Source organism: Protomyctophum parallelum, assembly GCF_964188405.1.
Source record: "Protomyctophum parallelum genome assembly, chromosome: 21".
Classification (NCBI taxonomy): domain Eukaryota; kingdom Metazoa; phylum Chordata; class Actinopteri; order Myctophiformes; family Myctophidae; genus Protomyctophum; species Protomyctophum parallelum.
The window spans coordinates 35,325,170-35,340,384 of record NC_139713.1 but is presented as its reverse complement, the minus strand read 5'-3'; the positions used below and the strand labels follow the sequence as shown (position 1 = coordinate 35,340,384).

The 15,215-nt window shown below is 40.8% G+C and overlaps 1 protein-coding gene across 1 annotated transcript in view; it reads left to right on the top strand.

The window, feature by feature from the left end:
• The window catches only part of arhgap24 (Rho GTPase activating protein 24), a 97,126-nt gene that overhangs the window by 29,134 nt on the left and 52,777 nt on the right, over positions 1–15,215 (top strand). The window contains exon 3 of the mRNA XM_083793683.1: positions 8,900–8,987. Coding sequence (XP_083649809.1) covers positions 8,900–8,987 — 88 coding nt within the window. The remainder of the gene's footprint in view (positions 1–8,899; positions 8,988–15,215) is intronic.

The following is a 15,215-nucleotide window of genomic DNA, read 5'->3' as shown; positions in this document are numbered from 1 at the left end:
AATCATCTCATATAAGAATTGCGGTCCAAAAATAAACAAACTGTCTCTGCGATATTGTCGGGAAGTGTCTCTGTATCGTTTACGATAGTCACTCATTATTTCTCATATAGTTTGTCTCTAGCGGATATTTGACTAATTCGGCAGCAGTAACATCAGCGTTTTCTCGCAGTCAATTCATTCTTCATATCCATTATGAGTGAAACCGGCGGGCTGATTTGTTTATTTTTCAAACAAAGTTCTTATATGGGGATTATAATACAAATAAAAAAGTACACAAACCTTAGACTTAGCGCCCTCTAGCGATATTGCGGTGCTCTATTGTGTAAAGATGTTGAGAGATGTTTTACTTTCAGTATATTGGATTGACAGGCAGTTTTGGGACCCTCATAGCTATACCCAGCCCCTCAGAGCCACCAAGACCCTCAGAGTCACGGCTGGAATGTCAGGAATGGGAGCAGTAGGGAGGTGAAGGGTCACTGAAGCGTGCGTAGAGCGCCGCACGTGTGGGTTTGGCATGAATATGCTGTCTGCATGCCCCAACACGCTTACACACACACACACACACACACACACACACACACACACACACACACACACACACACACACGCTCGCTCTCAGCGTCAACTGTTTGAGTCATAAAACAAAGGCTACACTTATCCAGTGGTGGATATGATCTGATTATTGTAATTCAGACCACTTACCATTTTTCTCATGGTAATAGGGTGAATAATATACTGGGAGAGTATTATTACTAAATGAATACACGGAGCTCATTTGTTTCTAGCCGTGAAACATGACTGTCATATCATGACGGTCGTGGCGGAACTTCAACCTGTTTTTTGCACTTCCTCCACATCTACATAAGCATTCAGATTTAAAATATAAAGTGCTTACCCCCCCCCCCCCCCCCCCCCCCTGGCCAAGGATGTTACAATTCGGGCGGGTACACTGTAAGTACCTGTATCTTACGTATTGTTCAATAAAATGCATTTTAATTAAATTGTTTGACATTTTCTCATAGTGTTATAATTTATCAGAGTGCAATACACCTCCAAACCGATAGGGGCGCGTAGTTGAAAGCATTATGGCAAAGAAACAGAGAAAATGTCAACCGATCGTATTAAAATGTGTATTATTGAACAACACGGAAGATACGCGTACTTATAACCGCCCGAGGAGAATTGTAACATCCGTTTATGTAGATGCGTGGGTTGGGTTGCAAAAAACAGGAGGAAGTTCCGTCATGATGATCGTGACGGACGAGCATGAATTAAACAAACAGTAGTTGACCTTAATGAACAGTTACAGTGCAAATCCATGAACAATATCCATTACATTTTCTTTCTTCATACAGTATGTATCTCAAAGGGTGACCACGCCTAGAAGTGGAGGAGTTGTGAAGAAAATCTATTTAACTTGGTCAGATATGTAGTAGATAGATAATGGAACCTGTAGATTAACGACCTTCCTGAACCACTGCACCATATACAGTACAGGTCATAAACTATTGCACTTGTTTTCTATATGCCAAAATGAATAACAGGCTCCATGGTAGGACAGATGACAGCAGGATTCTTGGATTAACAAGCCCTTTATTTTCCATTTTATGCGTTACGGAATCATATGCAGCTTGCCATGGTGCCTTTCTATTTCTTTAAAAAGTATGCAGAGTAAGTTTGGCCAGGAAAAAGTAGGATATAGTCTTACAAATGTACTGTGTACACGCACACACATACAGTCATACACAGAGTCTTGGACATGATAATAATGCAGGTAGCAGTGATGTCCTGGGCCATGTAACAAAAAGGCGGCGACGTACAGAGCTTATATAAGATACAGCTTAGATACTGTACATACAGTAAATTTAAAAAATATATTTTAAACATTTGCAAAAATAGCTGATCTACAAGTTCACCAATGTGTCACTATTTACAACGGTTATTTTAGAAATGTTTTAAATAGAGAGCTTAAGTGTTAATTTTGGGTTCCAGAAAGAGACATCAAATGTCTCTTTTGGGCCTTGAGCTGAAAATGTTTGGGAGAGAAAAACCTCTCAGAAGCCAGTGACATAATGATGCCTTTCTTTTCTTAAAAGTAAAACCCATCTATCTTTCATGTGGGCCAGACACCCACCCACGCCATAACACAGCACTAACCTCAGCCACTAGGACACTACAGCATGCAGAAACATACAATAGATACTGTAGCAACCTTGGAAACAGGTATGTGATATCATGTATGAAAGTGGTCTGATTTTGGACTTATACAAGTTACTTGTTAAAAATAAAAGCGTAGTCTTAGCATAGAAATATATATATTTGACACATTGGATCCTAACGACAGGTATACTCGTCATATAAATTAATTACGCAGAGCACGCATGATGAGTAGGCTCGTCTTTAGGCATTTGTTATCACTATAAGATTGCCTCGCTGTGTTTCATTTTCTCTGAAACTAATGCGCTGTCCGTGGTTTTGAACAAATCGCAGATGTTCGGAGGTTTTTTCGGACTGTCCGGTGATTGCGATTGTAACATTGCTGTTTTCTAGAGCAAGGATGACCTCATTTTAGCTCGCTAGCATTAACGCTATTACAACAGGTGGCACTAAATGTGGTGCAAGTAAAAGTATTCATTATGTAGAATGTCTATTTCAGAATCATATTATCCTGCGATTGGACTATGATCCACTTTTTATATTTGTATTGTGAGCTGTACATTTTTGACAAATTGGGAATATTTTCAATTAATAATTTGTTTAATTATTAATAATCTATATCAGCAAAGTAACTAAAGCTGTAACAAAAAATGTAGTGGAGTAAAAAGTACATATGCCTCTGAGATGTAGTGGAAAGGAGTATGAACTATCAAGACATGGAAATAAGAAAGTACCATAAAATTGCAAATTAGTTACAAAACCACTGATCACAACCGCAAGCAATTCTCTGAGAGTTTTCCCATCACTATCTTGCCTGGAGAGAGACTTCCCAGAACTGACCCTTACAGGCCTTAAATAACGTGGGACGCTACAGTAGCTTTCTGTCTGTGCTAATGAGCCCAGTAGTAAACCATCCAAAACAGTGGGGGGTGTCCCTATGTCGGAGCCTCCTGACAGCCCTGAGCAGCGTCTCCATGACGACGTGGCTACCGGGCAATGCGGGCATAGATGTGACTTTGCCTTCTTCTGTGGCCAAGCGTTTTACTCTTCTATACGTGTATCTTTCTTTAGAAACATGGCACAGTGTAATTATACAGCGGGAATGTTATTGCCAGATTTAACAACAACAGAAATACAGAAATCATCAAATTACAGCGGTGGAAAGTAACTTAAGTACATGGTATTTGTTTTTAGTACTTTACTTAAGTATTTCCATTTTGTCATTCTTGACAGCTTTAGTTACATTGCTAGTCAAAACGAACATTAACCATTTAATGGCTATTTGTTAATTAACATTAACAGCTATTCGCGAATACAGTAGCTGATAATCAAGCTTGTGAGCTTGTAGATCTGACACATAGTTTGGACAAAAATTAGTACTTTTACGTTGGTACTTTTAAGTATATATTAATGCAGATACTTTTATATACAATACATACCCTTTTTTTTTTCTTCCACCACTGTCAAATTGTAACAATTATTTTTCTTCCCCTGTGTTGAGTCAGGCCACACTAATCTGGAGTACATTTTGCTCTGCTTGAGGTTGGGTTTGTCTGGAGAAAACAACAGGCAGCCAGGGTTAAGATGACATTATGCAGTGGCTATGAGGCAAAGACATGGAGCTACAGTGGCGTTGTGGTTTTACAACTACTGTGGCTATAGTGACTTTGAGAAAAGGTCCACCTAGCACTCAATTACATACATGCAGTGAAACATAAACACACCCTAACCAGCACGCACACACACAAAGCATGCACACACGCACACACAGGTCGCACACACACACACACACACACACACACACACACACACACACACACACACACAATTACATAATGGTACAGTATATGCATGCACATACATCTTGGCTCCGCAGTTGCCAGGGGTGTTAACGAACAACAAAAGACTTTATATGTTTAATAGGGTGATGTCATCATGGCAATCTAGTGAGTGACTGGCCTTGCAGCTGCTGAGCAGAATAAGCATCTTGCAGTGTAACTGCATGCATGGCAAAACTCATTACATGCACGCACACACAGACACATGATATTGTATACATACAGCATATAGTTTACAGTATATACACAGGAAGTAAACAGAGTATAAGAATGACTCGCCTTATATCTTTTTGGTCCATGTCCCGCTCTGTACCCAGAGGCGATAGGGGGGGGCGTGTATACACACGATGGACCTTTTATCATTGGGAAAATACTTGTTAATGTTGTTTCTGTTTGTCTGGAGACCCTGATGCAAAGCAGACTCTGTTGCTGAGGGGCCACATCAAACAAGTTCTTTCCCTTCCAACACTCATCCACGCTGGGGTCAGTCTGGACCCTCTTTATGAGTCATGTTAATGCACTTCACCTGGGGCCTTAGTAGGGGCAGACCCATGTATGGGTTTGGCCAATATATCAGCCATTATTTTACTTTTTTTGATGACATCGGTAGGCCTATTGGCAAATATGCAGCTGATGTGTCTTGATTTTTTTAACCACTTTCAGATGATCTGATCACATGTTTTCGAGGAAAGTTTTTTTTTTTTTTTAAGATATTTTTTTGCGGCTTACGCCTTTTATTGATTTTTGAAGGGACAGACAGTAGGCTGACAGGAAACGGGAGAGAGATGGGGGATGACATGCAGTAAAGGCCGTGTCGGGTCCGGGAGTCGAACCCGCGGCACACTGCGACTGGATTACCAGTCCGGTGCCCAGACCGTTACGCTACGGCCTGGGCTTCGAGGAAAGTTTAATCAACTCTAAATGATTTTAGATTTTGCTTCAGATTTTTGAATTACTATATATTTTTAAATAATCAAATCAATCTTTTTTGGGCTCGATCTTCTATGTTTCGACAAAATATAGTTAAAAAACGTCAGCAATCGGTAGCCCAGGACTCTCCAAAATCGGCATCAGGTCCCAAAATCTGGCATCGGCCCGGGCTCTATTTCCACACTTGTGCGTGTTGGGGTCAGTCTGAAGCATCTTTATGGGTCTTTTTTTAATGCACTTCATCTGCTGGGGCCTCAGGTAGGGTTTCCACTTCCTGGTTGTCACAGTCATGGCTCATTAAAGAAGCCTCTCTCAGCAGGAAGGAAAGCTTACATCCTGGTAACGTTTATGGGTCCTTTATGCGGAGATATATGTCACATATTGTATACATTTGAACTAACCTGCAGATGCGGGTCATTTTTAATACAGAACAGATGGTGGTGTGGGTGCACAGTAGCATTATGGGTGCTGTATTTTTGATTATTATTTTATTTATTGTTATTATTATTAAATGTTAAAGCTATAGTGTGAGAGTAATCATTGCTAGAGTATAGAGTTTGTTCGGTAACTCCCGGTCTCTCCAGCGCTTTAGTAAACGGAAATTCATTTTTCAGGTGGGTCACCAAGGGAATTTCATCCAATCAGGAGATTCATCCCATTCATCAGCTTCAGTAATTGTATAGGGCTCTGGCTGGTTCCAATTTTGTATGCTTGCTTACTTTGTGTCATCACTTCCACTTCCACTTGTTTATCCTGCATCCTGTATGAGTTATCCCTCCTGATTGGATTAAATTGGTACCCTGAACTGAAAATAGATTACTTTCTGTTTATTGTAGAGCCAGAGAGATTGTCACTGAAAAAGATATAACAATGAATACTATCAATATATATATATATATATTTTTTTAATGGTTTTTAGGTACTGTCAAAAAGAAAAACACATACAAGTGAGTAGCACCACACATTTTATTTCAGCCAGGCTGATAAATCTCTAAACAAAAGGACCGTCTTTGGTGATTGACTTATAATGAAACAAAGATTGTGCTTCATTTTGGCACACGTTTGCACTTGGGAAAGCCATCCCTAGAAGACGTGGGGGCATGGGTTTATGCATCCGGATAGAATTGCTAATTGAGTCTGTTGCACGCGCAGGCACACACACACACACACACACACACACACACGCTGTGGCGCTCACACTTTCATATGTTCACAGAGATAATGTCCCATATATGTGACTTAGCTGTAGGAGTGGGGAATTTCACATTGTGCATTATAACTGGTAACACAATCTCTGGTAATATAATATAATCTCAACTTCTCAAGTCAGTATTTTAAGTGTGTGTGTGTGTGTGTGTGTGTGTGTGTGTGTGTGTGTGTGTGTGTGACTGTGTGTGTGTGTGTGTGTGTGTGTGTGTGTGTGTGTGTGTGTGTGTGTGTGTGTGTGTGTGTGTGTGTGTGTGTGTGTGATGCTGCTCGCCCAGTGGGGTCAGTGGTTATAGATCTGTAGGTAGTGAGGCTGCCTGTCGCCACCTGTAACACAAAACGTCTCCAATACAAAGTAAAATAAAACCCTGTTGCAGCAGCTTGGACGGTATGAGGTTGGGCTTTTTTGTGTGCTTCTGTTGTCGGTGACTCTGAACCTTAGTCAATTTCATGGACGCTCAGTTGGCGGGTCCATTTGGTTCCATTTGTGCACTTAACCTGGGCGGGAACCTATTTTGGTGTTCTAACCCTTCTGGACGGGAACCCCACTTGGGGTTCTGTACAGTATTAAAAAATGTAAACATTTTTATGCTGCTGAAATATTTTAAGTTTTTCAGAAAACTTGGGTCAGGATTTAGAAGCTTTTTTAGAATCGGCCTCAGTCCAAAATGAGTTAATTGTAACACAAATAACAATCCATTTCATTCCAAACCATTTCAATCGTTTAGCTGGGGATCCCCTGGAACCCCCTCACGGACACCTGGGGGTCCACAGAGTACTCCACGTTGAGAATCAGTGATTCAAGTGAATGAATGCTGAACCAATTTTAACGTATGTGATTCAAGACAATAGATTATGCGAACTCTTGCCTCATTATGAAATAGAGAAAATGCTTACAATAGGGAATGTAAACGGAAGAGTCAATGCACAATCTTTCATGGATGCACATACAGTACACACACACACACACACACACACACACACACACACACACACACACACACACACACGCACACGCAATCCATGCACAGACAAATGCATGCCACGTCCACTTGTGACAGCCCACCATAGCAGACGGACGCGCCTCCAAAGGGACGGCTAGACTGCAGCAGACATCTATCCTGTGGAACTATTAATAGGCAGAAAGGTTGTCGTGGTGATAGGGGAGCATGCTGATGCTGATACTATTTAAAGCAGGAGGGAGCTGCTGGCCTTTAGTGTCACATCGCTGATCTATCGCCTCTGCCCAGGCAGAGATTTGTGTACCCCCGTCGAAACACTGCTTCTTTGCCGCACGTGACCACTCAGCTCTGTCATTCACACCCACACAAAGACAGTGGTTCTCAAACAGTGGTCCCCCAAATTCATATGGATTTGTATTTGAAAAGATTTTGTGTGCCAGTCTGCCAGGGACCCCCCCCCCCCATAAGAGAGGATTTGTTTTCAGATGTTCAAAATGTTTTGAATATAGGGGAACAATTCAATATCCACTTCCCCAAGGGATGTGGACACGGTGAGACTGGCTGGCAGCCTGTGACGTCACATGCTGAATGCTAAATGCGTGCATTTACTTGCACTGGTCAATGAGAAACTATAAAAGGTGCTCCTTGGATCACCTCCTCGGAGCACTACCTCTGCCAGGTCAGGTAGTAGGTTATTGTGAGCCAGCAATGTTCAGAATGGGAAATAGAAGGTTCCCAGTTCCTCCCGAGTTATTATCGAAGTGTCCTTGAGTAAGACACTGGACCTCTGACTGCTCCTGATGAGCAGGTTGATGCCTTGCCATGCTTCCATGGTTGTGTGAGTGTATTCGAATGGGTGAATGTTAAGCGCTTTGGATAATGGCGCAATATAAATGCACCATTTCAAGGCCATAAATAAGTGTGTGTACCGGTATTATGGCAGAATTATCCTTCTGCCATGTTACAAATTTCTGTGATATATGTCGGAAACATGCAATTTAGCATAATGATATAAATTATTGTTTCCCAAGAAACATAACCTCGATTGGCCAGATTTATGCAAAGAATCATTCTGTGAAAATAAATCAAATAAATCAACTTGCATGAGAGCCCAGTAAATTTTAATTTTAATTGCTATTTTGGAATACCCTTCAAAGTTTATTCAAACCCACCAAAAGCAGTATACTTGAACTATCACAGCGTTAGCAGTCACCTGCATTGAAAGATTACTGGGACTTTGCTTTGAAGTGGGCATAATTGGAAGCTTTTAACGTGTTTTGGCAGCTGCATCCATGCTTTACAGATCTGCTTTAAAGCTACAGTCTGTGTGTTTTATGTCTCTCTCCCAATGGTGAAAGGTAATTGCAACAATGTCCCAACTGCAATAAAAAAAATATCTTTATTGATATTGTCGACCAGTGTCCTTCTGTCTACCCATTCAGCTATGCCACACATATTATAATGTATGGTTGAAAAGTCCCTTTAAAACTTTGTGTTGGCTACCTTTATGGTGAAATCAAAATCATCAAAGGTGGGCTACTGTACGTGATAGGAATGTGTATTTCAGTTCAAAGCAATGCTAATAATGAATAATTAGTTAATACCGTAATAGTTGTCCAAATGGGCTTCAACTCTTTTTTTATCATACATTATTTGTATGCATTTATGATATGAAAATAGTTCATATAAACCTCAAAGAAGTGTTGAATATGTTCTTCCTTCTGCATGTTTTGTTTAAATAGGTGTTTGGGAGGCCTCTGGTGATTTCTGTTTGCTTAATGGTTTTTGTTGTTTTGTTTTCTCCAGGGAGCTATTCTCTTACCTGGAAACAAAGTCACAGAACATCCAACCACAGGGGATGACGGTGGAAAATTTCTCTTTGAGGTCATTCCAGGTAAGAAGAATGAACACGCACACACACACTTTACACCACTCCCCCACAAACACACAACACTAAAACCTAGAGTACACAACCCCCTCATGTATATGTACAGATATAGGCTGTCCGGATGGGTGGGGTGGGAGTGTGGGCGGCTTTTCCCAAGCAGAGCAATTCAGAGAATGTGAGTGTTTGGAATGAACACACAGCTGTACACGAGTTGGGCCAAGGACCAATCGATCCACGTGAAACCTTAGAGAGAGGCAGCGGATGTGAGCGATGACCCCTAAACCCTCGCTTCATTTTATCTGCTGTGTTAAACCCAGCAGTTCCTCTCAGCCTCTCAGGAGAAACTTTATATTAAACGCAACCTGAGTTGGCTCGGTACTTGTTTTGGCTCTTGTTTCCCTCTACATAGAATCTCTTTGTGGGGAAAAAAGCCAATTCTTTGTGATACTGCCTGTGATACTGCTCGATTTAGGTTTTTGTCAGTATTTATCAATAAAACATATCCACATGACTGCCCAGTGCAGCCCAAAGTTCTGCAGTGTTAGTGTTAGTGTTAGTGCATTCACTTCTAGTCATTTTTACTAGTTGACTAGTTGCCTAGTTGTTTAACTACCTATAATGTAAAGAAATATTATTATTTTTTTACAAAAAAAATAATATATATACGGTATATATATATATATATATATATATATCCTATTTTTTCTTGTCAACTAGTACCAACAAGGTCGACTAGTGGATTTACTAGTCGACTAGTCGACTATAGTTGCTTAATGCCGGGCCTAGTGTGTGTGTGTGTGTGTGTGTGTGTGTGTGTGTGTGTGTGTGTGTGTGTCGCTACACTACTGCATCTGTAGTACTAGCAAGTATGAGTACATTTACTTTAGTAGTATTTCTACTTCACTTGAGTATTTCAAATTTCCAATGCTTTTACTTCTACTCCACTACATTTCAGGTAAAAAAAATAAAATAATAATAATAATAATATAAAAACACTTTTATGCCATATTACTTTATATTTGATGTATCCTGTAGCCTATGAGAGGTTGCTCTCAGAGATGTGAAATTAAACATGTCTAGTTTCTTATAATTAATCGCAAAACAAGAGCATAATATAGCCAATAGCCATACCAATTACATGGAAACAAGCATGCACAGAAAGACCAGAATGAACTTAAATCCGAATGAGTGTTTACATGAGTCCACAATTGTTTCAATAGGATTTAAAAATGGAATAATCCGGTCAGTTACATCAGATCTAAGTTTAAATCAGATTGGCCATTTTCATTCCGATTTAAGTTTTTGTAGGTGTTTACATGACAACTTTTAATAGGATTTAACTTTTATTCTGAATGAAAAGGGGATTTAACTGTCCATGTAAATGTAGCCACTGTCATTTGGAAATGCTGCTGTGAACTTTGTTCAGATTCAGTACATGCAGAAATTTGTCCCATTGTTCCTCAAAATGCCACACTTTGATGTACTGGCAAAATGTGGTATTTCAGTGTAAATCATCCGGCATTATGGGAGGCTTCTTCAATTAAATTGAGGCTACACAATTATTTAAACCCTTCTTTTTTTGGACAATATGTTTTTAAAACATCGAGAGTCACCCCATATGCACTAAGCAGTGCTGCTCCTTAAACCTAACTGGAAATTGACCAGGTAGCATTTTGTGATTTGTCTCGGTTCATTGTCTCGGTCTAAGCTATGGCTATAAACTAAGACCTCCCTGTAAAGGTGAAGTGAAAGTCTCTTGACTTGCAAATACTCACACCTAAAATAGCTGCAGTTGCTGTTTCACTGCCAACTGAACATTTTTAGGTTCCTCTTTCTAACACGTGTTTAGAAAATATTTGTCACAATGGTGGACAATAACAAAGTGAGACTACATTTCTAGGAAGGGAAAATGTACATTATTAATTAACCACTTAAGCCTGATTTGAAACTTAGTGAAAGTAACAGATCTACAAGTTCACAATGCATTGCAATGGGATTGTGAACTTGTAGATCTGCTATTTTCACCATTATGTTTTACCATTTTGGAAATAACTACAAGTCAATTTACCTAGGTGGTGCACTCCTTGCCTTTCCTGGCTGTGCCCTGGGTTGGCTCCCATAGTATCAGTTTGCTGGCCTCTAGTTCCGGGTGCCTGACGCAGTGCCCTGCCAGCCTCATCCTTCTCTCTCTGACTTTGTCTGTGACCCGTGGTATATCCCCATTGAGGACCACGTTTCTGAATGTGGTCTGTCCATGTGACACCGCCTAGTGCCATTCGGAGCATTCTTGTGTAGACTCCATCCAAGGCCCTTTCCTTGTTGTGCTTTGAGGTCTGCGTCTCAACTCCATACAGCATTACTGACTCCACAGGAGCTACAAACAGCCGCCTCTTGAGGTCTTCTCCCATGTAATAACGCTTGAGAATGATTTCAACTAGTTCTGTTTGAGTAATTTGGACAAGAGTGCCTACGAGAGCTGCTGACAACACCCACATAAAAGTATCATTTGGTTGTTGACAGTACATGACTTTGCTGATATTGATGTCGTCAAAAACGTCTGTCAAATTCTCAAATATATTTTGATGGATTTGGAAACCCCTTTTAATTAAATAATGATCTGTAATAACCCTGGATAAATTACCCTTTTGTCATCCCATGTATGCTTGTATGTGTTGTATGCAGAACAGGTAGCTTGTAGTTAACTTTGAATTCCACTTGTTCCCTGCTGGGTACAATGAGAAAATAAATAGTACCGCAGCACCATCTGTCATTGATGCCCGTGATATTCTGTACTGTGAAAGGAGCCTCTGTGCTCATTAGACAAGGAGGTGCAGTTCATATCCAGGTATAATTAGTGGTAAACAAAGCATAGTCACAGAGGGAAGCATTGGATGAGCTCATAAATATCATGAACTATCATATCACAACTACTAAACTGAACCAGTACCCCAAATATCCATGGGCACTTTCCTCGTACTGCATTGCAGACCCACAGATGGGGAGATGGGGGATGTCCATTATTTGCCACACAGTAAAACCCTGTAAATGTCATGGCAGCGACCGATATTGACATGAAATACTACCGTACACACAGGTTTTACCAATACAACTAAGGCTCTGTTCCATTTAGTGTAGCAGAGTCTTTCCATGAGCCAAAGTGCACAAATAGCTGCACTCTGACTCTAACCTTCATGGAACACAATATGGCCACAGCAGCCTTGAGGGTCCCTAGGTGTTCCCAGGCCAGTGCAGATATAATCACTGCACCTGGTCCTTGGTCTGCCCTGTGGCCTCTTCCCACCAAGCTGGGCATGCCCAAATGACCTCAAATACTCCTTTCTACATAAAGGAGCTGCGGCTCTACTCTGAGTCTCTCATGGATGACTGAGCTTCTCACTTTATTCCTAAGGGAGATGCCACCCTCCTGTGAAAACCCATTTGAGTAGGAATGAAGATTGACCAGTAGATAGAGTGCTTCGCCTTTTATTGTTGTTGCTATAATACAAGTAGCCAACTGGTTGCCTAACATTGTTAATGACTAAACCATTACTTCACTCACTGGAACCAAAGACCTTTATGAGTTTCAGTGGTGGGAGCCTGCCTGCATCCAGATAATACTTCAATTTCCATCAGGCAAAACAGTACTTTACCAAAGAAAAGGATGTGAGGACAGCTGACACATGTAGTGAAGGTAAGGGTGTGGCTGATCCTAAACGGCCTGTTAACCAGGTCAGGAATCAAATCATACACGCAACCAGGCTTAAAGGGACAGATCATACTGGTGGCAAGAAGCTTCTGGCTCAGCTGTTTATTAACCACATTATGGCAGTCTATATGTTTGACAGTGTAAAACGCTACAGTATGTGGTTTATGACTCATTCCTGGCATGCATGTAGCTACCACTGACAAGACTGAGGTCATGTCTTCTGTGTGTTTTGGGGGATTTGGGGCTTAAGCAACTTCAGGCACAGTTTCTCCAATTTTGACTACACTTTATGACTCCTCTTCCCAGACTACACTTCCCATGGCTACTCTTCCCATACATTTGTAGTCCACTAACTAAACAGTAGTCACATGACTACTATACGGTTGCTTTGTATGTGCAATGTGTTGCAGCACAACATATTATGAGCTTACAATCCGATATTTAATTATTGTAACACAATTGTAACAACAGTTTTTGGAACATTTTAGTTTGTAAGCTTTAGTTTGAGTTGCTCAGCATATACACTCATCTGTGTCCCAAAGTTTTCCAACTAGGCTTTTTCACTTTTCCAGTTCATTCATTGTGTGAAAGACTGCTTTGGCCCAAACCACTAGCTTCTTCCTGGCAGAGTATCTGTTCCACTACAAATTTCCTCTTTTCTGTGGGTGTTGCTTTGTTCCCAACAGTCCAGCTTGTGCCAAATCAAACTCTCCCAACGCATTGTACCCATGACTGCTGTCTTTATTTATTTGGTTTATTTTCATTCTAGCCAATTCACATTATCGGAATCACAATCACTTTTAATGGCCATATCATTTTCACATACAAGGGCCGACTTCATGTTCATTCTCATGGACAAGAAATTACAATGTTGTGAAAACACCATACCGGCATCAATACATTGTCTATTCACAGCTTCTGCCATATATTCTACAAAATATTTAGCAGCTGACAAACCACATGAACCCTAGCAACGGCGGACATTCAGTGAAGATATGAAAATAGCAAAGCTCAGAGTGGGTTTCATTGTGACACGTAGATCGACATGTTGATTTTCGCTGAATAAATTTGATGTTAAAAAAGGAGGCGTACCCCAGTCAACGAAGTACGGTTTAAAAGTTAAATTTCTTTACATTTTGATTAAAACAATGAACATACCAGAATAATAGAGTCAATGTTATGGGATGTTTTCATGTCACCAGGCTTAAGTCATCAGACTTCTTTTGACTTTTCAAGACTTCAAATGCAACAGTAGTGTAACTTTGATGAAAAATAACCACAAAATGATACTGAGTGTGTTGGATTACCTACAGTATCTCAAGTACGTTTCAACTCCCTGCAAGTCCCTTTCACATCATACTGAAATGAATGGAATCAAATGGCTTCCTCGAAAGCCAAACAAACCACAGTATGACTTGGAAAATGGTTGGCAGTAATTTCAGGTATACACTACAGTGAGTCATAGACAATGGGCTTGTTATGGCCTCAGCCTAGGGAAAAGCTAGGCACAACGAGGGAATGGTTCTCCCTCTTCCCAGCTCCCAAAACAACCAAGATAACCAAGACCAGCGCTAAGTGGATAATTACACCAAGAGTTGTTAAAAATACATACAAAGCAAAACCATTGTTTTCATATGGTGCGCACTGCTCTCTTTTCTTTTGGTTTTTAGACACTCATATTCACAACCTTTCAGAGTTGTCCTGCTGCTTCCTGTTTTGATGCTTGTAAATGTGGTATGAACGGCAGGACAATGGCAAATGCAGACAAGAGTTTAATATTAGACTCAAGAGTCAAGACTCAGCATCTGCTTGAATAAACGTTTTCCCTGTGATTCATTTAATTACCTGGTTATGCACGTACATAGGCCTGACCCACAGGCACGGCACGTTTTTTAGCCAAGGTGTTTTTGAATAATCTGCGCCTGCAGTGCTCACCCCATAGGAAGTGTTTGTTTAATCCATATGAGCCCAGGGTGGGCTGACAGCTAAATAATAAACAAAAGAGCCTGTGTCACATGCGCAAAGCAAGTTCAGTCAGGAAACTCAGTGCAGTTGCCGGCAGCCTCAGCATCATGTTCTCACTCACATGACTGACTCATCCAATCACACACTCATTCCATCTTCAAACTGGCTATTTAGACTGGCAGTTTGCACTGCTCATCCTGCTTGCTTGCTGCTGCACACTGATACTGCTGCACTGCTGTCTGCTTAAACTTTAGCTGCTCACCCTCCTCCACCCCAACTACCACCTGTCATTTTGAATCTGCTGTTTAAGTACGGGGGATTCGGAGTCCCTATGGTTGGGACTGATGCGCTTGATCAGAGTACCTAAAAAGCTGATCCAATTCATCGCCAAACCATAATAAATATATTGCTCATTTTTTATTCAATATTCCATCCATTCATGAGTCGTCCTGACTGAACTAAACATTTACCACCTAACTTGACCTAAGCATTAAGCAAAAAGTGTGTGTGTGTGTGTGTGTGTGTGTGTGTGTGTGTGTGTGTGTGTGTGTGTGTGTGTGTGT